The 23,162-nt window shown below is 42.4% G+C and overlaps 1 protein-coding gene across 1 annotated transcript in view; it reads left to right on the forward strand.

Moving 5' to 3' along the window:
* The window catches only part of dchs1a (dachsous cadherin-related 1a), a 204,711-nt gene that overhangs the window by 150,177 nt on the left and 31,372 nt on the right, over positions 1 to 23,162 (forward strand). The window contains exons 2-6 of the mRNA XM_060897709.1: positions 9,150 to 9,338; positions 12,323 to 12,554; positions 12,730 to 12,966; positions 13,350 to 14,384; positions 19,960 to 20,135. Of these exons, the coding sequence (XP_060753692.1) occupies positions 9,150 to 9,338; positions 12,323 to 12,554; positions 12,730 to 12,966; positions 13,350 to 14,384; positions 19,960 to 20,135 (1,869 nt within the window). The remainder of the gene's footprint in view (positions 1 to 9,149; positions 9,339 to 12,322; positions 12,555 to 12,729; positions 12,967 to 13,349; positions 14,385 to 19,959; positions 20,136 to 23,162) is intronic.

Below are 23,162 nucleotides of genomic sequence, written 5' to 3' on the forward strand. Positions count from 1 at the left end.
AGGAGTGAAGGTATCAATGCACTGTCGAAGCGCGCAGAAGGTGTTAGTACGCCTGTCATTATAGTGCGGACTTTCCATAGCATAGAAAATCGCCATGTTTCAATTTGTGTAACTGAACTTTGTTTCATATCACTGGTCATATAAACCTATGTAAACAGGAAAAACGCGGAAGAGTTTGGTCGCATCTAACTACAGCCCCAAAAAATACCATTGGCCATGCTGAGCCTAGCTACATTGCTAACAGGAGTAACAGCGCGTCTGACTGACTGGGAGGTCGCACAAAGCTCGGAGAGGTACGGATCAGCTCGTCTTAATTCAGAGAAGAACATATTTCATTATGGAAGTACGGTGGACTGTTCCTTTAAAGCCCACCTATTCATACTTATAACGAGTTGAGGCCCATTAAAAAAGATCCCCAATTATTTTAGCTCATCTATTCTATTAGAATCTAATAATCTATTGTAAAGTGTATTAATGGGATGCAACATCACTTCTTGTTACAGATGGGAGCCTAGGGGTTAAATAAATGTAATAAAAACAAACTGTTTTTAATTGTAGGTTTTGTATTTAAAACTGTATGGATGTACCAGAAGCCAAACCTTGCATTCAGGGTATTCTCAGTCAAAAGGGATTAATGATCCAAAAGTGGAGTCTGGTCCATTAACACAAGAACTTATTGCCATGTTTGTGTACAGCAAACAAACAAGTTATTAAAACCAAGAATTGGATATAGAAACCACTCAACGGGATTAGATCCTTACACATTAGCAAAGAAGGATTTTTCCTAGAAGTTGGAAAACGATCCATCCATTGAGTTCCCCAACATCTCAAACTACCTGGTGCTGCAGACATCATTCTACACGGACAAACAGATGAAAACCTGGAAGAGCATGGAGGCGTACAACTTTTTATACTGTATGTGGCTGGGTTAAAGATCTATGGATCAGGACACTACAAGATAAATCCTGTATCGTTTTTGCCCAGGTAAGGAGGCATTTTTGGGCTTTTTGTACGTGTCTTCGCAATGGTTGCTAGGACACTACAAGTTTTAGTTTCAGGTGTAAACAAACCACAGCTGCTTGATTCCCAATCCTCCCTGCTCTTCTCTTCTAGCTAAATCATTCACAAAGACCCACAGAAACACCTTTAAAGACCTGGGTATTTCGCATATTAGGTATATATGCGTTAGTTTACAATATGGCGACCACAAACAAACAGTAAACAAAAACACATCTGAGGACTTAAGCATCTCCTGAACTTCAAAACATAACAAAACAAGAGAAAATTGCGAGAGAAGTCAGTGATTTGCGAATCCAAACAAAATAAATCAGAGGAATTTACAAAACTTTCATGAAGCGATCACTGCAAACTCGAGCATTCTTCGACTTGATTCCCATCCATCGCAGTGAAAGGCTCAAGAGCCACCTTTCTCATCATCTTTTGGCAAAATCCTTTGCCCTTTCACTCTATCACTTCATGGGGAACCAAGAAGGAACCTTTATCAGTTTCACGGTTTGTTCGATTCGAGCAATCCAAAACAACACAAGTGTAGGGCATTTTAATGACTCGCAAGGTGCCCTAGTGATAGTAGCGCTTTGTAAACAGTGAGCTCAGCTGACCACCACTTCATGTGTTGCATAGGTGGATGTGATGTCGGATGCAACCCAGCAGTTGTACCCTACAAAAAATTAGCTTCAACTTGGGAAAAAAAAAATTGCGGCCCATTGGTTGAGGAACACTGATCTACAGATTTTGCTGGAGTGCTCACTTTACTTTTCTTGAATACTGCACCAAATACTCCACTGTATTATCAATAAAATGCTTGCATTTCTACACTCTTTCCGAGATGCTATGCCAAATCACAACTTCTTGAACTTTGTTGCAGAAATGTTCCCAATAGTTAAACTTAGATATTGCAGAATAACAATAATGGACAAAGGAAAAGTCTTCTCCTTCCATCCCTTTGCATCGCCCTCATTCTGAGTCTTGGGTGGGCATTACATTATTTGTATACATTGTATTCATTACAGTATATACAAAGCACTTGATATATACAAACCACACTGATGTTGTGTTCCTGAAACAGTGCAATTAAATCTTTCAGTAAAAACACTTTTGCATTTTATTCCTCCTTGCATTGCATGATACTGTGCTCTGTTTTACTTCATGGGGAGTCTATGTAACTCTTGGAATGGTGCCAATACTTTCTCCGATAGCCTTTTTTTTTGGTAATTTCCTCTTATTAAACATCACACTGAGCCTACGCTACTGACTGCTTCCGTCATGTTGATGTAATGTTCCATGTGGTTCACATTTAAGACAATACTCGACTTTATACGGTTACAGTAGAGTATGAATGTCCTACTGAAATCACACAACACATATATGATGTACGTAGATATACCATGTTTCACCCAGTGAGTACAAAGTCATTTGAAAGATGTCTTTATGGCCAGTGTGAACATTTTAATATGTTGCTTCAAAGATATAAAAGAGATGAATATTGTGGTCATGCACAGTCCATCAACCTTCGTAGGGGCTAAAAACAAGGAGTTGAACAATAACAGACCAAAGGCATTGGTTCTCACTTCTCAATCGTTTAGTAAAGATGTGTGTAAATGTTTTGTGGCAAACCAAACAAAAGTGTTTGTCCTTGTGCATATATTGATAAATGCCAATCAGCTGTTAACGACCAAGCATGTTTATGACACAGCTGATTTGCATTTAATGATGCCCACAGAGAGCACGTGTCTGTAGTGGAAATCACTGTATGGGCTCAGGAACACTTCAGAAAACCATCATCTGTGAAAACAGTTCATTACTGCATCCACAAGTGCAAGTTAAAACCAGATATAAACAATATCCATAAACACCGCCACCTTCTCTGGGCCCGAGCTCTTTTACGATGGACTGAGTTGAAGTGGCAAACTGTCCCGAGGTATGACAAATCAAAAGTAGAAATTCTTTTAGAAATCATGGACACCACGTCCTCCAGGCTAAAGAGGAGAGGGACCATCCGGCTTGTTATCAGTGCACAGTTCAAAAGCCAGCATCTGTGATGGTATGATGGTGCATTAGTGCACATGACATGGGTAGCTTGTACATCTGGGAAGGCATCATTAATGCTGAATGATATATACACGTTTCAGAGCAATATGCTGCCATCCAGGCAAAATCTTTTTCAGGGAAGGCCTTTCTTCTTTCAACAAGACAATGCCAAACCACTTTCTGCACGTATTAAAACTGCATGGCTGCATAGGAAAAGAGTCTGGGTGCTAAACTGACCTGCCTGCAGTCTAGACCTGTCTCCCATTTAAAACATTTGGCTCATTATGAAGCGCAAAATATGACAAAGGAGACCCCGAACTGTTGATCAACTGAAATTGTATATCAGGTAAGAATGGGACAACATTTTTCTTCCAAACTACAGCAGTTGGTCTCCTCAGTTCCCAACCGTCTACAGAGTGTTGCTAAAAATAGAGATGATGCAACACAGTGGTAAACATGCCCCTGTCCCAACTTTTTTGAAACGTGTTGCTGACATCAAATTCAAAATGAGCACATATTTTTCAAAAAACATTAAAATTTCTCAGTTTCAACTTCTGACATATTGTCTTTGTACTATTTTCAATGAAATATAGGGTTTCCAAGACTTGCAAATCATCATATTCTGTTTTTTTATTTATGTTTTGCACAGTGTCCCAAATTTATGGAATTGGGGGTTATAAATCTTCCAGTAATTCATCTCAGCCACTGCAGTGTGTTGGCTACTGTAGAGAATAACTTTTCTGTCTTTTATAGGGCACTGTTACTTTTATGCTGACTGAATCCATCCATCCATCCATCCCTTATCCGTAAGCACTTATCCTGTGCAAGGTCGCGGGCAAGCTGGAGTCTATCCCAGCTGACTATGGGCGAGAGGCAGGGTACTCCCTGGACAAGTTGTCAGATCATTGTAGGGCTGACACATAGAGACAAACAACCATTCACACTCGCATCCACACCTACGGTCAATTTGGATCCACCAATTAGCCTAACCTGCATGTCTTTGGACTGTGGGGGGAAACCGGAGCACCCGGAGGAAACCCACACAGACACGGGGAGAACATGAAAACACCACACAGAAAGGCCCCCGTCGGCCACTGGGCTCGAACCCAGGACCTTCCTGCTGTGAGGCGACAGTGCTAACCACTACACCACCATGCCGCCCGCTGACTGAATAGCAATTCTTTTTTGGCTTCATTTATGGATCTGTTTTGGATTGCTTTCTTTTAAGTCACTGATTTCACAAAGGTTTGTGGGTGTGTTTAAAATTTCATTACCTTGTGCCAGTTATACCATTTGAACCTGATATTGTAAATATTATAAATTTACATAAAATCAAAAATCAAGTTATATATATATATATATATATATATATATATATATATATATATATATATATATTACAGAACTGGAAACTGGATTTTTATGAATACCATATTTCTTGTATTTAGTATCCAGCTTGATAAATGAGGCTCAATGTCTTTTTATGGGCCAATTTAAGGCAATCCAGGCGGCCAAGTAATAGCCATCAGACGTTGCTCCCAGCATGCCTTCACATTCTGGTTGTGTTGGATGCAAAATGCCACCAGTTCAGTGAATTTGCTTTTCTAATTGGTTTGTTTAGAGTCCATTCTGAATGAAGCAGTAAACCAATGATGCAATGTCACTTGGCAACAACCGAAACACTGATTAGAACTGTCAGAACCACACTTCAAGACTCTTGGAAGTCCGCCTGATATAAAAATACTCCATGTTTTCCTCTCAGCAAACAACAAAATCTTGGCATTCTGATGGCCCAGTAATAGAGAGTCATGAGGAACACCCAGTGCACCACTGATTCTCCAGTGCCAATGCTTTTGCATGAACTCCAGTGTCTCCTAGTTTTGTCTTCTGAATCTGAAGGTATTTCTTTGAAGCTTTCAGTGGGGAAAGAGAAACAGAACACGAACCACAGAACTCAGTACATTAAGGGCTTCGTCCAGCCCTTTCTAAGATAACCTTTCTAAGACCCAGCCAATTTCTGCGTTCAACTCTATTGGAGTTCTCATTGTGTCTCACACACACACACAAAAAAAAAAAAAAAGCAGAAGCAGCTGCTTGGTCGCAGGGGTCCCACATTAGCACAATGAGAAGGATCGAGTGACTATTTAGCAAGGAGACCTTTGTCCTCTTGGTACGAGGGTATGATCAAAAATCATGGTTTTCTGTGTGAAATATTTTGCATGTGCCTGTAGACATATCAGCATGTGTTGTATGTTTAACCCTGACTGCGTGAGTGAAAAACAAGCAAAGCACCATGGATTTAGATAAGAATTTAGGAAAGTAGACGTGAGAAAAGTTTCTGGATTATTTGACCCACTTACGATTGAGACACTGTTGAACTTCTGAACCGGCCAACAGATGTCTGTTATTAAGCTTGCAAATGCAAATGGACTTTTCAAAAAGTACAGACACATGCATTTAACTTTTTGTTGAGCCCAAATATAAGTGAGTCCAGCGTCCAAGGTTTGTTAGACAAAACATCCTAAACGGCTGTCTTTTTTTGTTTGTTTGTAGAGATGATATACATGATTTTGGGTACCATGATAGCACAGTCAGTATCACTGGTGCTGCCTCATAGCTTCAGGGTACCCTGTTTGATCCTGAGCTCGGGTTACTGTTTGTGTTGAGTTTTACATGTTCTCGCTATGTCTGAGGGGGTTTCCTTGGGGTTCTCCAGTTTCCTCCCACAACATGTCAGTGGGTAGATGGGCTCTTTTAAATTCCACCTCGGTGCAAATATTACATTACAAGCATTTTGCAGATGCTCTTATCCAGAATGTACAACATGCCCAGAGGCCGTGGCAAACCATTACTATTAGAGCTGGGACTTGAGCTCAGCCAAAACTTAGCCAGACACCAAAAAAGCAACAGGGCAAAGGATTTTGCAAGGGAGGCTGCCAGGTAGCTCCATTGTGTGTCGTTGGCAATGTTGATTTTAAAAGTAACTAAGTAAATTACATAGCAAAATGAATACTTAAGTCTGAGTGAAAAATACTGTAGCGAGCGTGCATGGAAGAAGAGTCTGGAGACAGAATTCTTAGGTGGGGTTTACATTAGACCGTATCAGCGGATCATCAGAGTAACGTTTTTAAAACGATTAGTGTGCACACAGCAACACCAATACACGATTCGCGTGCACATAGCAACGCCAATACACGGATACGCTCGGCTCCGCAGGCATCCTGCGCTCCAAATCACTCCGCCCTGAACAGCGAGTGCCCTCTGGAGGGTGCGCACTCCGGCCCTGCGCAGCTCACAGAGCGCGCGAGTGAAGTGAACAAGCAGTGTTTTCGGGACTGAGCCGCTGTGTATGTGATCCCAGCGCATATCACTTACCACTTGCAAGTGGAAGGATGGCAAGCCTAAAGACAATCATAACTACACAATGGGCAGTATTTGCATCAGTATTTGCAGTATTTTCATACTTTTTATACTCTTTAATGAAAGGTGATACAAGGCGGAAGTCTGCGCCGTTTTTCAGCAGTCGCGTCACATGACCAACGCCAGCGAATCAGGAAGGTGGATGTCACAGTGATGTTGTCCAATGACGACGCCAGCTAGAGCTCAGCACAGCGTATCTGCGTATCTCAATGTTTACACAGCACCGGAGCTGACACGATCTAGATTGAATATGTGGACCCTGGCGGATTCCCGTTTCCCGGCGTTTCCAGGCGTTTTAATGTAAACGGACAGTGCATCCGCGAAGAAAATGAGACAGATACGGTCTAATGTAAACTTGGCCTGAGTTTCTCAGTCGTTAGTCTGTGCTACTTGCTCTCGATAGCACTGGCTTGACCACTTTATTAGCATTTGCTAACACTACTGATGAAAGCTACACTGGCTGGAAGGTGACTTCACTGCTGCGCTGATGGTGCTGTCGCGGTTAAGCTAGCGTTGGCCTTCAAGGAGGCCTAGGGTGATAAATGTTTGGTCCCTCCCACTATAAATCAAAATCTGATTGGTTAATTCATCTGTCACTTCCTACATAAACATACACTGCCATGGCCTTCTGTCCCAGCAATGAAGCCCAAAACAATGAGTGAGCCAACTCTAAACTCTTCTCAGCTTAGAGACAACAAACAAAAAAACTCTCATTGGATAACTCGATTTTAATGTTTTCAGGACAGTAACCCTTTCATTTCTGAAGCAAATTTGATAGAAAATGAGGCCAAATTAGAATTCGAAGAGAATAATTATAATGAAATTATGAAAGAAATTAAATATAACATTTGAGCCTTCTCTGAATGCCTAGAAGGCCCTGACGGCTCCCCCCTGCCCAGAGCAGCCTGGGGAGCAGTTGGAGCTTACGTAGGGTTCTTGCTCAAGGGCACCGAACCAATGACCTTTTGGTCCCAAAGCTGCTTCTCTAACCATCAGGCCATGGCTTGCCCATGGAGTATGTGCATGTGTGTCTGTGTGCATGATGCCCTGCACATAACCTGGCATCCCATTCAGGGTGTTGTGCCAAGTGTTTCTGGAATAGCTGCCGGATCCACCATGACTGTGACCAGGATAAAGTGGTTGCTGAAGATGAATCAAAGAATGATTGAATGAGACAAGATGTTTGTGTTTGAGTGACTGTGAGTGAACTCTGATTGCACTTTCAGTATCCAGTGGCAGTCAGCTTAATCAAGGCCATCTTACCACATACTTAAGCATACCCTTGAAACGGTGTCCTCCACTCCATCCCCATTTTCCAGAAACCGCTATATTGAACATGTAGATGCAGTTTCTCCCTAGTGCGGGAATTAAATGTTCAATTTCAGCTTTCAGTCCTCAGTACCTTTTCATCCTTCATTCTTGGTAACCTAATAATGCTTTACATTATCGCTCCATAGGATCATAAATGTTTGATATGCACATAACAATTGAGCCAGCTTTCTGATTCCTAAGTCAAAGAAATGTCAGTCCTGCCACAGTTCAAATTAAACTGAACGACTTGTGTTTCTCTCCTTGCATATCTTGTGTCAAGTGGTTGAAGTCGTCACCAATCAGGCCAGCAACCAGAAGGAAATGTTTATCTTAGAGTGCTGTGCGGGAGCTTGTATTCACTGTTAGATAGAGACCCTGAGTGGAGTGAGCTGTTCTTGTGCTTTCTTTAGTCAAGCCAAGTCTTCATGGAAAATCGCTTTGTCCATGAGGCACGTCCTCAGTCGAACGCTTTGCTGCCTCAGATTGGAACCGTCACCGCGCTTATGACTTCTATCACGCTAGCGTGGGAGGTTTAGCATGTGGTAAAGCAGTGTTTATTAATATAGTACCCCCTGATAGATTGTAAAATATCTGAAGGAGCTTCAGGACCTGCGATTTGAAAAGGGGAACATCTCAGCTGCATGGGCTCATCTTCCTGCAGTTCTGTGCTTTGTTCTTTAGCTTATGGGCTTGTGATCTAAATATATTGGGTACATTTTCACGATAATCTCACAGCATTAGGCCTGGAGAAGCCTGTAAGTACATTAAGCTGTATAGAATCTAATTGCATCAGTATGTTTGTGTAAATCTGTCTTCTATTTAAACCTGTAGGATTTGTTCTTATACAAGTATACGGTGAGCTTCAGTATTTCTTAGAAAACTTACTTCCTAGAAAAATTATGGCTAACGTTGCTCTTTTGTATGCTGTACGTAGTTGGAAACTTGGATGTAGAGCAACAAAACTGGTTGTTTTTGCAGTTTATTTCGAAGCAAATCCCAGCTAAAGTCCTCTTCAGGCCTTGTGTCCATCCCTCTTACTCTGATATGATATCTAGCCTGTGGTATAAGTCTGTGAAAGTCATTATATCTTCTTTGCTTGCTTCTAGTGAGGTAGAAATTGTCTTCATGTATGACAGTGTATGTCTGGATCGAGCATGTTGAAGAGAGATGAATGCCCAGTGTACTGTAATTGCTTAATCGTTTTGGGTTGAAAATGGTTGGAAAGATTGTGTGGTTCTGCTTCAAAGATGTCAACATCCCTACTCTCCCTACTCTGCTGTTCTATATGTATGATATTTAGGTCATTTTCATACATGCATTTTAGTAATTAGATTATTAGGAAGAGTTTATTGAGTCTCTGCTTTCTGCAGGTGAAAGCAAGGGATGCAGATGGTGGCTCGTTTGGCTCCGTGGCCTATTCTCTAGGCTCTGGATCTGGCAGCTTAGCCCCTCCTTACTTCACTATCAACAAAGAAAGTGGACAAATCTGCACCAGTGCAAGTCTGGACCGTGACCAAGGCCCTGCCAGCTATGACTTCGCTGTCACAGTCGTGGACGGGGTAAGTCGGTTCAACGTCGTCAACCAACACCAGATGCACAGATTAATATACCTCATCACCTTGTAGCAAGGCTTTAACATTTTGCAGTCTTATCTCAATCACAATAAATCTTTAGCATCTTAAAGCATAGCTCTTAAAGCTCTTAAAATTGTATACATCTTTAGACTGACTTTTTTAAACAGTGTGTTTGTTAAACTGTTGTGTAATTCCTTACACAACATGGTCTTTCCAGGAAGTTAGCTTAGGTAAGGTTAAAAATATGAAGCACTGACTGTTTGCCAGCCACAGCGACATCTGATGTTTTTTTTTTCCCCCACACTGCTACACATACGTAGTACTATGTACAAACCTCACTGTTTTCTATTCTTTGGAAGCAGAAGAATGTGGAAAATCATATATATATATATATATATATATCATCTCATTATCTCTAGCCACTTTATCCTTCTACAGGGTCGCAGGCAAGCTGGAGCCTATCCCAGCTGACTACGGGCAAAAGGCGGGGTACACCCTGGACAAGTTGCCAGGTCATCACAGGGCTGACACATAGACACAGACAACCATTCACACTCACATTCACACCTACGGTCAATTTAGAGTCACCAGTTAACCTAACCTGCATGTCTTTGGACTGTGGGGGAAACCGGAGCACCCGGAGGAAACCCACGCGGACATGGGGAGAACATGCAAACTCCACACAGAAAGGCCCTCGCCGGCCCCGGGGCTCGAACCCAGGACCTTCTTGCTGTGAGGCAACAGCGCTAACCACTACACCACCGTGCCGAGAGAGATATATATATAAAATCATGATCTTTAGCTCTTACACTAGCCAACTAACTAACATGCGCTAACCTGACAGGGTTTCTGAGTTAATAAATATTTAGAATCTTCAATACTAACTAGCTGGACAGAATTTAAGAATAAAATCTTCCGTTATCGAATGCATTCGCCAAACAGAGCAAAGTGGGAAGAATATAGTACTGGCAATCATATATGCACTTTTCAGATATTTTGTTAGTCAACTAGCTAACATGAGCCAGTCAAATAGGGTTCATGAGAGGACTTTTTAGTCATCCATCCATTATCCATAATCGCTTACCCTGTGCAGGGTCACGGGCAAGCTGGACCCTATCCCAGCTGACTATGGGCAAGAGGTGGGGTACACCCTGGACAAAGCACCAGATCATCACAGGGCTGACACATAGAGACAAACAATCATTCACACTCACATTCACACCTACGGTCAATTTAGAGTCACCGATTGACCTAACCTGCATGTCTCTGGACTGTGGAGGAAACACATGCAGACACGGGTAGAACATGCAAACTTCGCATAGAAAGGCCCCTGTCAGCCACTCGGCTCAAACCCAGAACCTTCTTGCTGTGAGGTGACAGTGCTAACCACTACAGCACCGTGCTGCCTCTTTTTAGTCATATACTAGTATGTATAAATGTTGATAATCTGTAATGCTAGCTAGCTGGATAATTTATGTGCGCTTGACAGGGGTGGCACAGCACAGTGGTGTAGTGGTTACCACTGTTGCCTCACAGCAAGAAGGTTCCGTGTTTGAACCTCATGGCCGACGGGGGCCATTTTGTGTGGAGTTTGCATGTTCTCCCCATGTCTGTGTAGGTTTCCTCCGGGTGCTCCAGTTTCCCTCACAGTCCAAAGACATGCGGTTAGGTTAACTGGTTACCCTGAATTGTCCATGGGTGTGAATGGTTGAGAGGAGAAAACCTCTATCATAATCCAGTAGAAGGCAACGGGAAACCACTACTGTAGTTCTTCACTAGACATTTTGATGGCTTAAAGAAAAGACTTTTAAGTGGCCATGTCACTGTAGTGATGTGCTGAACAGAGAGTGAGAGAACTTGACAGGGTATCTGAGAAAACATATTACCTTTTCAGACTGCAATAATGAAATGTCTTTTTGATTTCCAGAAACTTTTGAGATTAAAGACACTCCCATCTGTCTCAATCAAAGACAGCCAATAATGGTCATGGAAGCTTGAAATTTTGTTCTACTGTATATAGTATGCATATTACATTACAGGCATTTAGCAGACGCACTTATCCAGAGCAACATTCAACATACCTAGAGCAGCCTGGGGAGCAGTTGGGGTTAGGTGCCTTGCTCAAGGGCACTTCAGCCATTCCTGCTGGTTTAGGGAATTGAACCAGCAACTGTTTGGTCCCAAAGCTACTTTTCTAACCATTGGGCCATGGCTTCCCCACCACACATGTATGAGATGACACGTGTTCGCTTTCAGTTTCCCAAATTGGTGTCTGTCGTGTTCCTTGGAAGCAACTCGATAGTGGCTTGGGAAGTGATAATGACTAAACTGGGAGAAATGCAAGTAAAAATACATTGATATGACTTGCTGTTAATCCCTGCAGAACCTGTGTACTAGAGCGTCTTTGGCTAGATAATCCTTTATAGGAATGCATTAAGGACTTTTGCATTTGAGAAGACGGGAAAAAAAAACAAGAAGAAACTTGGAATGGGTCTCATGGTAATGCTTTAAGAGTTGCACAGCATCCTGTGCCATGGCAGCCTAAATAACACTTAAAATTATTGCGCAGCAGCGAAAGGAAATTGCAGCAGACATGTTAAAGCAATCTCAGAGAGTGAAGCCTTAAAGAGCTGTAATATTTAATAAGTTGGAGACTTGCCTTACCTTCTTCCTTGCCTGAAAGAAGGAGGCTCTGTAGTGTTCACTGCTCACACAACGGTAGTCACAATGGTCATCCTGACAGATTGGAGTACTCGCAGGAGAAATGATCAATTTCCAGTACTTTTACCTTTAAAATATCTGTGCCTTCAGGGAACATCTAACTCTGTTAGAACATTAACCCAAAGGTATTCTAATCAGATCTAAAATGCCTTATCTAACTGATTTCTGCCAAACTATGGTTCAAGCTAGGGTTCAAGAGGTAGTAAGGACTGAACAATTATCAATAGTGCCTGATTTTCTTCCCTCAGGGTGGCTTGAGTTCTGTTGCCTATGTGCATGTCAACCTGGTGGATGTTAACGACAACTGGCCAGCCTTCTATCCCGTGCACTATGCTGTGAGCCTAAGTACTCAGAGCAGTCCTGGGACCTCTGTCGTCCGGGTGACAGCCCATGACCCTGACGCAGGAGAGAATGGCAGGGTGACGTACCGTACAGCTCCTGGGGGAAGTTCGCCCTTCTTCACGCTCAACAAAGACACTGGTGAGCTGAGCACCATTAAGTTTTAATTGTACATAAGACATATATGAGTATATACAAAAGTGCAGTCTATGAAATACAAGCATAAAATGTCTTTTTAAAGGTCTGCATTGTTTAAAGGCTGACTTATAGGTTGCTGGAACTTAGCTCGTGCTAATTGAGCTGTTTCATTTTTTAGGAGTGATATCACTATCACGCTCTCTGCATGGGAAGGCAAATACAGTCATCGCCATGGTGGTCTCAGCTCAAGATGGGGGTGGCCTCACGGCTCCAGTAAATGCCAAGGTCAACATCAGCATTGTGGCTGGTCTGGTGGCACCTCCTGTATTTGAACAGGCTCAGTACTATTTCACTGTCTCTGAAGATGCCCTGCGTGGGACCCAAGTGGGCACTGTGCGTGCCAGCACCAAGAACGGTGAGTGATCTGAAGACATACTGTTTACTGTGAGGCTCCATGGGTTGGCAAAGCAATAGTAGGGTTCACATGTGATATAACTCGGAGTCTATACTCAGATTCATCAGTCCCTTTGCACAACGTGACCAAACGTGATGAAAGGCGGCATTTTTTTTTTTTTTCACTCAACACCACTTGTACAAATAGGCTCTGGGCCATTGTACACACCTCATTTAGAATCAACATTAATCATAAATTCCATTTTACCACTTAAGTTTTTTAACAATTTTCCTTGGACGCTCAAAGTACTCCATCATGGTTTCACGTGATGAAAAAATAACTAGCTCTGGTTCTTGTATTCTCATTTGCTTTCTCTGTCACCCCCCCTCTCTCCCTCCCTCTAGGGGTCTCAAAGGATGTTTCCTACACCATCTGTTCTGGTGACCCTACTGGTTATTTCACAGTGGATCCTGAAACAGGAGTTTTAAGAACAAGTCTACCTCTGGATCATGAGCTCCAGCCCATTGTGGAGCTGGAGGTTCAGGCACAAAGCGGGAACCCACCAGCTTTTGGTCAAACCCGTGTCCATATCACGGTGGTAGATGTCAATGACAACGCTCCCAGCTTCATCCCATCATCTTCTGAATCTTTGATTCTTCTTGATGATACAAGAATGGGCACTGTGATATATAAGATTCAGGCTGAAGACCTTGACTCTGGTGCTAATGGTGCTTTGACCTTCGACCTGCTCTCCAGTGGTGCTCAGAGAACCTTCAATGTGGACCGTAGCAGTGGAGAAATCCGTTTGATTGGAAGTTTGTCTTATGAGACAGTGCCACGCTATGATTTGCAAATTCTTGCCAAGGACATGGGAGCACCCCAGCTCAGTGCCACTTTCAGCCTGGTGGTGCATGTGCAGGCTGAGAACAGCCAAGGGCCGGTGTTTGACACCCTGAGCTATCGAGTGGAGCTGAAGGAGGGCACTCCACTCAACACCCGTTTCCTGCAGGTGCGTGCACTGAATAGAGATGGTGGGATTGCTTCTGGATCCGGTGCCACAGTCCCTGTGGTGTACCACCTGCAACCAGATGGAGACGCAGCAGGTTTTGGCATTGTCTCGGACAGTGGCTGGCTGTTTGTAAAGAGCGCCCTGGACCGTGAGGTTAAAGAGGTCTACCTTCTCACAGTCCTTGCTACATCCGGTCATGGGCAGCTGAAGAAAACAGGTAGTGCCACAGTACGTGTTTCAGTGACAGATGAAAATGACAACTCACCTCGCTTTACCCAGGAGAGAGCGTTCCTGGCTGTCAGAGAGAACCTGCCAGCTGGCTCGGGCTTTGGCCGGGTGCCTGCTACAGATCGAGATGCTGGGCTCAACAGCCGCCTCATATACCGACTCCTGCACCCGGATCGCCATTTTCAGATCAACTCACACACAGGTGATCATCATATACCATGATGACCTTTCTACTTCTTCCAACCTTGATGAGCTGCTTGTTGCTTTTCTGCTGATATCTCATACCTTTTTGAAAAAGTAAATTTAAAAAGCAAAGGTTTTTTTTCCCTATTACAAATACATGGGAGAATCAATATCAATGCTAGTATCTGGGATCATTCCGATAACGTGCTAATGTATTCATGCTCTAGTACCAGCATCAAATACCACATGATACTATGAGATGTAATCCTAATGAACAGACATATTTCAAAATTAATGATGGCAATCAAAGCAAAGCTGACTGCAAACTGTGAAGAAAAAAAAAACAGTGCAAGGTGCTGTGGGTTTGAGCACACACTTGGTTATTTGTATTCATGAGAGTAGAGCAGTGAAGTGAGCTTGTGAGAACCTGTTAGCACATGATAGAGAGCACTTCAGTTCTGCGAGCACTTAGACCCACTTAGTTCTACATTTTGCCCACCAGCCAAGTGCAATGGAAATTCACCTCAGCAGGCACCTTGCTCTCATTTTTAGTTACCATGCTCACTATATTGCTCTCATCTTATTCTCTCTGTTAAAGATGCTTTTTAATCGCTATAACATCTTCAATGTAGAACTCAGCACAAGGAGCTCATTGCTTGCAACACACAGTGGCAATGAGCATAAAAAAGACCAAAATAAGATTTCCCATGATGCCTTTGATTTGTAACATGAACATTCTGACACTTAATATCAATACGCTCTATACACGCTTTACACTTTTAAGATATTTCTACTTTTAACGTTTAATTGCAAAGACTACACAGGGCTTAAAAAAATCCTTTTCCAGCTCCATCATGCACTCCAAACATTTCCGTAATTACAGTTGAAATACAGCCACAATTCCAAAAAAGTTGGGAAGCTGACTGAAACATAAATAAAAATAGAATGTGATCATTTTCAAATCATGGAAGCTCTATATTTTGTTGAAGATAGTACAAATACAACATATCAGTTGTTGAAACTGAGAAATGCTATTGTTTATTCAAAAAAATATATGCACATTTTGAATATGATGCCAGCAAAATGTTTTAAAAAAAGTTGGGATGGGGCATGTTTACCACTGTGTTGCATCACCTCTACTTTTAACAAAACTCTGTAAATGTTTGGGAACTGAGGAGACCAGTTGCTGTAGTTTTGAAAGAGAAATGTTGTCCCATTCTTGCCTGATATACAGTTTCAGTTGCTCAGCAGTTCGGGGTCTCCTTTGTTGTGTTTTGTGCTTCATAATGCGCCTAATGTTTTAAGTGGGAGACAGGTCTGAACTGCAGTCAGGCCAGTTTAGCACCTGGACTCTTTTACTTGGTGCAGAATGCTGTTTGGCATTGTCTTACTAAAATAAGCAAGGCTTTCCCTGAAAAAAAAAAAAAACAAGTTGCTCCAAAACCTGTATATATCATTCAGCATTAATGATGCCTTCCCAGATGGGCAAGCTACCCATGCCATGTGCACTAATACCCCCCCATACCATCACAGATGCTGGCTTTTGAACTGGGCTCTGATAACAAGCCGGATGGTCTACTCTCCTCTTTAGCTCGAAGGACATGGTATCCATGAATTCTAAAAACAAAACAAAAAAAACTTGAATTCATCAGACCACAGGACCATTTTCTACTTCACCTCAGTCCATTGTAAATGAGCTCAGGCCCAGAGAACGCAGCATTGTTCCTGGATATTGTTTATATCTGGTTTTAACTTGCATTTGTGGATTCAGTAATGAGCTGTGTTTGCAGACAATGGTTTTTAGAAGTGTTCCTGAGCCCATGCAGCGATTTCCATGATGGAATCATGTCTGCTTTTAATGCAGTGTCACCTGAAGGCCTGAAGATCAAGGCCATCCAATGTCAGTTTTCAGCCTTGTTCCTTGCATGCAGAGATTTCTTCAGATTCTCTAAATCTTTTAATGATATTGTGTACCATAGATAATCCTCTTCTTGTGCAGCCCCAGTGGCTGGGTTTTTTACCTAATCTGCATATCTTTGAACTGTTGGAGGAAACCCATGCAGGCACGGGGAGAACATGTAAACTCTGCACAGAAAAGCCCCTGTTGGCTGTAAGGTTCAAACCCAGAACCTTCTTGCTGTGAGGTGACCATGCTAACCCCTACACCACCGTGCCACCATGTACCCAAATTCTTTGCAGTTTTACATTGAAGAACGTTATTCTTAAATTGTTGCACTGTTTGCCCACATATGCCCCTTTTCCACCAAAGCAGTTCCAGGGCTGGTTCGGGGCCAGTGCTTAGTTTGGAACCGGGTTTTCTGTTTCCACTGACAAATAACTGGCTCTGGGGCCAGAAAAACCGGTTCCAGGCTAGCACCAACTCTCTGCTGGGCCAGAGGAAAGAACCGCTTACGTCAGCGGGGGGGCGGAGTTGTTAAGACCAACACCAATAACAAGACCGCGAAAGATCACCATTTTTAAGCGACGAGAAGCAGCAGCTGTACAAACGCGAAGTCATCCGTTATTATTATTGTTGTTGTTGTTGCTGCTGCTGCTTCTTCCGTGTTGTTTTTGCTTCGATATTCACGCCAAGGTTTATGCAAACGTAGCGACGCAACTGACGTATACAACGACGTAACTGACGTATACAGCGACGTAATGACGTGGCTTCCCTTCGCACCACGAGCTATGGAAAAGCAAACTGGTTCTCAGCTGGCTCACAAGTTGAACGAGTTGTGAACCAGCATCAGCACTGGCCCTGAACCAGCCCTGGAACTGATTTGGTGGAAAAGGAGTAATAGTCTTTCACAGAGTGGTGAACCCCTCCCCATCTTTACTTCTGAGAGACTCCGCCTCTCTGGGATGCTCTTTTTATACCCAGTCATGTTACTGACCTTTTGCCAATTAACATAATGATTTTTTTAACATTACACAAATTTTCAGAACTTATGTTGCCCTTGTCCACACTTTTTTGAAATATGTTGCTGACACTAAATTCAAAGTTCAAATTGAAAATGTATTCAATAAGATTTTTCAGTTTCAGCATTCAATAGAGATCTTGCAGTCACGTGACCGGAAAGTACACAACCGCCATCTTGTCGGTCAAAAACACCGCTGAATACTGCTGCACTCGTGTACAGAATGGATCAATTTCAACCGACGGACTACACGGCTCATTTTTCTAATGAACAGATAACTAGATATATGTCTAAAATAAACGATCTACAGATTAGTGACCCTTATGGCTTTCCGGACGGAGTTTTCACGACCGGATTTTGAACTGCCAGCGGAATACCCAGACGTGTATAATTACCTCATTAACTTTCCCTCGCTGTTCAGTGGTGAAGCACTGCGTGCCTATAAATCTCTGGACAGTTATCTTTACAGAAATTCAGGATTTGTCAGCGACTCAGATGTGGCATCTTGTAAACAAGAATCCTCATTGGGTGGGTAAGTCACTTAAGTATTACTAGTACTGATACTAGATGCACTGACCAGCCGATTATAGAATAGAATAAGGTAATTCCAGCTGTAATTCCAAATCGTCCGTCTTGTTTACATGGATCTGGCGTTGGAGAGAGAGAGGCTTAGCAGTGGAGGTTTGAGTGGCTGTTTTCTGAGCTTAGTCAACAGGCCGGCTCTGCAGCCTCGCTTTTGCTTCCTCTCCCGGCGCTGCCTCCTTCGCTTTGCTTCCGATAACAATCCACGGAGACCCCGCTGGTTTCGCTATCTCGTCCGGAATGTTTTTTTTTTTTCTCGTCCGGAATGTTGTGCATGCGATGGAAATCGCTACAAACCGTCATTTTCTGCTGGAAACCAATGTCCAGTAAGTCCATACGGTTGTAGTGGATATTGAAGTCCGGTACAGACGAACAACACGCAAAAATACACACAAAAAACATAAAAAACGTGCACAGGTAGGGAGAGCTTGTAGCCGCAGCCGTTGTAGTAGAATTGTATATAGTAGGGTTTTCCAGAAGAAAAGGTAGAAGTAAAAGCAGAAGTAGAACCAGAAGTAGAAGTAGAAGGCGGAATATGGCGTTTGACCGACAAGATGGCGTCTGTCACAATCTGGATCGGCTGTGACGTCACATGCAAGTGCTCCATATATGGTCTTTGTACTATTATAAATGAAATATAGGGTTTCCCTGATTTGCAAATCATAGCGTTCTGTTTTTATTTATGTTTTACACAGCGTCCCAGCTGTTTTGGAAACGGGGTTGGAATTATAAATGTGATCAATGATCCTGAGACTATTGCTCTGGATTTTCAGTGCTCAGTGATTATAGAAGTATATAATAAATCATTGGAGTGTGATGAATGATGCTCAGTCTGTGTGATTCCACACATTCACTCCTAGCGGAAGGCAGGGGACTCTCCAACAGCTCCTGTTTTAGGATTCTGTCACCGCTGGTACTGAGGGGAATCACAGGAACAGCTGGGGACGGCCATCTGTGCGATCAAAACCTTATGTCACTCCTACCTCTCTTCTAGCCTCTGCTCTTTGTAGTCAGATTATTCAAACAACCTCTCTATCAGTCCTTCTTTTTTCTTTCTCTGACTTTAGATATTTTCTCACCTGTATGAATGCTTGTTCTTAAATATTTCTCAGATTTTAAACAGATTTCCAAAAAGCAAATAAGACAGATCAATATGTACAAGTTCAATGGAGTACAAATTTGACATAATAAAGATTAGGTAATTTTATTATTTTATTTTATTTTTTTTAAACAAGGCACTTTCCACAATGTACATTCACAGGCTATGAATATATATTAACTACTAAATAATAGTGACTTATATTTATGAAGCAGGAGCAGTAAAGCTTTCCCAGTCGCATGAAAACTGGCCAGTGTCTGAGGCTAGATTCAAGATTTCATAATACAATTTGATATCATATGTAAGGAATAAAATGCAGCGAGGGAAATAATTAATGATATGGTGGTATAATGTGTCCTGATGGAATTGAATAGATAGATAGATAGATAGATAGATAGATAGATAGATAGATAGATAGATAGATAGATAGATAGATAGATAGATAGATAGATAGATAGATGAATAAATAAATGACATGCTGTACTTTTTATCCATTTATAGGTACAATTAATTTTGTGGGCATCCACAAAACATGCTTGTTCATGGTATCAAATGTTATATCAAATGTTATATGGTTAATTAGGCCAAACAAATGAACAAAAATGCAGCTTGTCATGTTACCGAGAAACAGTAAAATGCAAACTCTTGCTGACACTGGAGACTCCTTCCAAAAATGTTCAATAAATGTTCCAGAAATTTTGACAAGCAAAACAAAGTTTTAACACTTTATGTAGACCATCCGACATACAAGTCTCTGCGTATATTACGATAGAAATAATAAGGTATTTTTAGTGTGTGATATTTAGGCACCTGTTAAAATATATGATGGAGGTTTTCTTAAGTGTAAACTCAAAACTTATAGAATAAATTTAGGACATCATTGAATAATGGAAACACCATCATGGTATGTTGCTTTGGTACGCCAATATTCATCTATATAGTGACCTCTGTGTCTCATGATGCATTCATTTACCCATTCGCATCCCGATCCGCAGGTGAGATCAGCACTAGGTTAGCGCTGGATCGAGAGCACCAGTCCAGCTACCAGTTGGTGGTGGTGGTACAGGATAGTGGAACTCCACCTCGCAGTGCCACTGGGACAGCCTTCATCACAGTGCTGGATGAAAATGACAACGCTCCCTTCTTCACCCGCAGAGATCTTCTCATACAGGTACATGGAGGACTGGACATAATGGAAAAACTGTGATGTGGAAGTCAGTGCGTCATGTGGGTTAAAGTTACAAGTGATGACAGTGTTGTATTGTGTGTGGGAAAGTCATTTAATAAAAGCACATTCTCTTTCATAGTACCTCTACACTCAGAAAAAAGAGTGTATTGGTCAATTCCGACTGTTTCGGTGTTCAGGCCAAATTTGTCAACTAGTTGCATAGGGAGGACTACATTTGATCTCAGTGATCAAACAAAATAGGCTCAGGATTTGAGAGAACCACATTCCAATAAGGGAAAATTTTAAGGCAAACCTCAGCTACAAAATCCACATGTTCAGCTAAATAGCTTAGCTAACTTACCCATTGTTCATTCATTCAATTATTTTCTCATCTCATCTCATTTCATTATCTGTAGCCGCTTTATCCTGTTCTACAGGGTCACAGGCAAGCTGGAGCCTATCCCAGCTGACTACGGGCGAAAGGCGGGGTACACCCTGGACAAGTTGCCAGGTCATCACAGGGCTGACACATAGACACAGACAACCATTCACACTCACATTCACACCTACGGTCAATTTAGAGTCACCAGTTAACCTAACCTGCATGTCTTTGGACTGTGGGGGAAACCGGAGCACACGGAGGAAACCCACGCAGACACGGGGAGAACATGCAAACTCCACACAGAAAGGCCCTCGCCGGCCACGGGGCTCGAACCCGGACCTTCTTGCTGTGAGGCAACAGCGCTAACCACTACACCACCATGCCGCCCTCAATTATTTTCTATACCGTTTATTCATTGTTCTATATTTCGACAGATACTTACAAAAACACACTACAATTTTGGTGTTTTATTCACACTGAGTCACTCTGAGGTTTCCTGACTTACAGGGTCGAATTTCAACAGTCCTGTCATAATAGCTTACTACTCCATAACCTAAGCAAGTATTACATTACATTGCATGACATTTAGCAGATGCTGTTATCCAGAGTGACGTAAAACGAATGCAACGGTCAGGTACACGAAGTGCTGAACTTCCAGACAAGAAAGTTCTAGTGCCAACTGAACAAGTGACAACAATACATAGTGTAATATTCTGTTGAAGGACCAATACTCAAACAGCCAAGGAAACAAACCAACCATACCAAGTTTCAAGATATTATTTGTCACATTTTTCAAGTTCTACTGCAGGAAACCAACCCTACCTCTTTACACTGACCTCAGCAGCCCATGGCATAAACCCACCAGACCTTTGGTCCAGCTGAGCTAAAAATAAAAATTTCTCACATTTCTTAGTATCAAAAGGCACATAATACATTACTTAATCAACACATATACCAACTTTCAAGACCATACCGCTCATAGTTTTCAAGTTCTGCTCGAGAAACAAAACCTACCCCTAAGACTAACCTGAGAGACTAAGTCTGAAATTGTTTCCATGGAAACATGAAAATTTTAAATTTCTCAAATTTCTTAGTATGAAAAGGCACATCTACATCACCCTGTTAACATGTATACCAAGTTTCAAATGTGTGTCCTGAATAGTTTTGGATATATGCTCCGGAAACGAACATTGCTCTTAGAAACTAAGTCAAAATCTATTTTTAATGTAGAAATTTGAAAAATACTTTTTTTCAAAAATCCAAAATAGCAAAAGGCACCAGTTCACATGTTGCTTGATATGTATACAAAGTTTCAGTAGTTTTAAAGATATGGCCCAGAAATGAAAACGTGACCGGATGAACAGCTGGACAGATAGATGGAACCAGTTTCTATATCCCCCACCAAACTTCATTTGGGTGGGGGATAACTAAATAGAGAACTCAAACAGCTAACCCCAGGCTAGACTGTACACAGCCTGAGGTGGTCTAGACTGAAACGCAGTGGTCAGGGAAGAAGAAGAGAGGTGCAATCTGAAGAGGTGAGTCTTCAGTCTGCACTTGAAGGTGGTCAGGGAATCGGCAGTTCTGACCTCAGTGGGAAGGTCATTCCACCAATGGGGAACCAGGACAGACAGCAGTCTTGAGCGGGCTGGGCAGGAGTGGAGAGGGGGAGGGGGCAGGTGCCCAGTATTGGCGGAGCATAGGGATCTGGCTGGCGTGTGGGGCGGATCAGACTCTGGAAGTATGCTGGCCCCTTGACAGCCTGGTAAGTTAGCACCAATGTCTTAAATTTGATGCGAGCTGCAATAGGTAGCTAGTGCAGGTCAGCAAGCAGAGGGGTGACATGGAAAGAACGAGGGAGGTTGTAGACCAGGTGAGCTGCAGCGTTCTGGATGAGCTGCAGGGGTCTGATGGCAGAAGCTGGAAGGCCAGCAAGGAGAGAGGTGCTGTAGTACAGTAAGTCGTGTTGGGGAAGCAGTAGGTTTAGCAATATTGTATGTTCAGCCACCTTCAGAGTTTTTTGAAGAGTGTAGATGTATGACAATTTAGTAATTAAATTTGTTTTTTATACAACAGTTAGTTCTGTTTCACTAATTTGATTGGTCAAGCGGCATTCCAAGAGTGCACAGATTTCCTATAACCACATGGGAAAGCCATGGCCTAAAGATTAGCAAAGCAGCTTTGGGATTGAAAGGTCACCAGTTCAATTCCCTGGACCAGCAGGGATGGCTGAAGTGCCCTTGAGCAAGGCACCTAACCCCCTACTGCTCCCTGGTCTGCCCACTGCTGTGGGTATATTAGTGTCTTGTTGTATGTCACTCTGGATAAGCATGTCTGCTCAATGCCTGTAATGTAACTGGGATGTTTCCGTGTGTGTATCACTCCTCTCATCTGGATTCACTACATAAAATTCCATGTCCTAGTTTGAAACTGTTACTTCAGTAGTGTTAGCGACATCATGATTGGACATGGCAAATAATAGATTTTACATGAATATAACCTTTGACTTAAAATATGAACCCTGAAGATGAAAAGGGAAGCCAGTTTCACTGCAAGCACCTCTAAAGGGAATGTAAAAATGAGTGGACTTAGCATGCCATCTAGTTGAGGGTCTATCAGTGAGTTTTGGGATCTACAGGATGTCTGCC

Source organism: Neoarius graeffei, chromosome 17 (genome assembly GCF_027579695.1).
Source record: "Neoarius graeffei isolate fNeoGra1 chromosome 17, fNeoGra1.pri, whole genome shotgun sequence".
Lineage (NCBI taxonomy): Eukaryota > Metazoa > Chordata > Actinopteri > Siluriformes > Ariidae > Neoarius > Neoarius graeffei.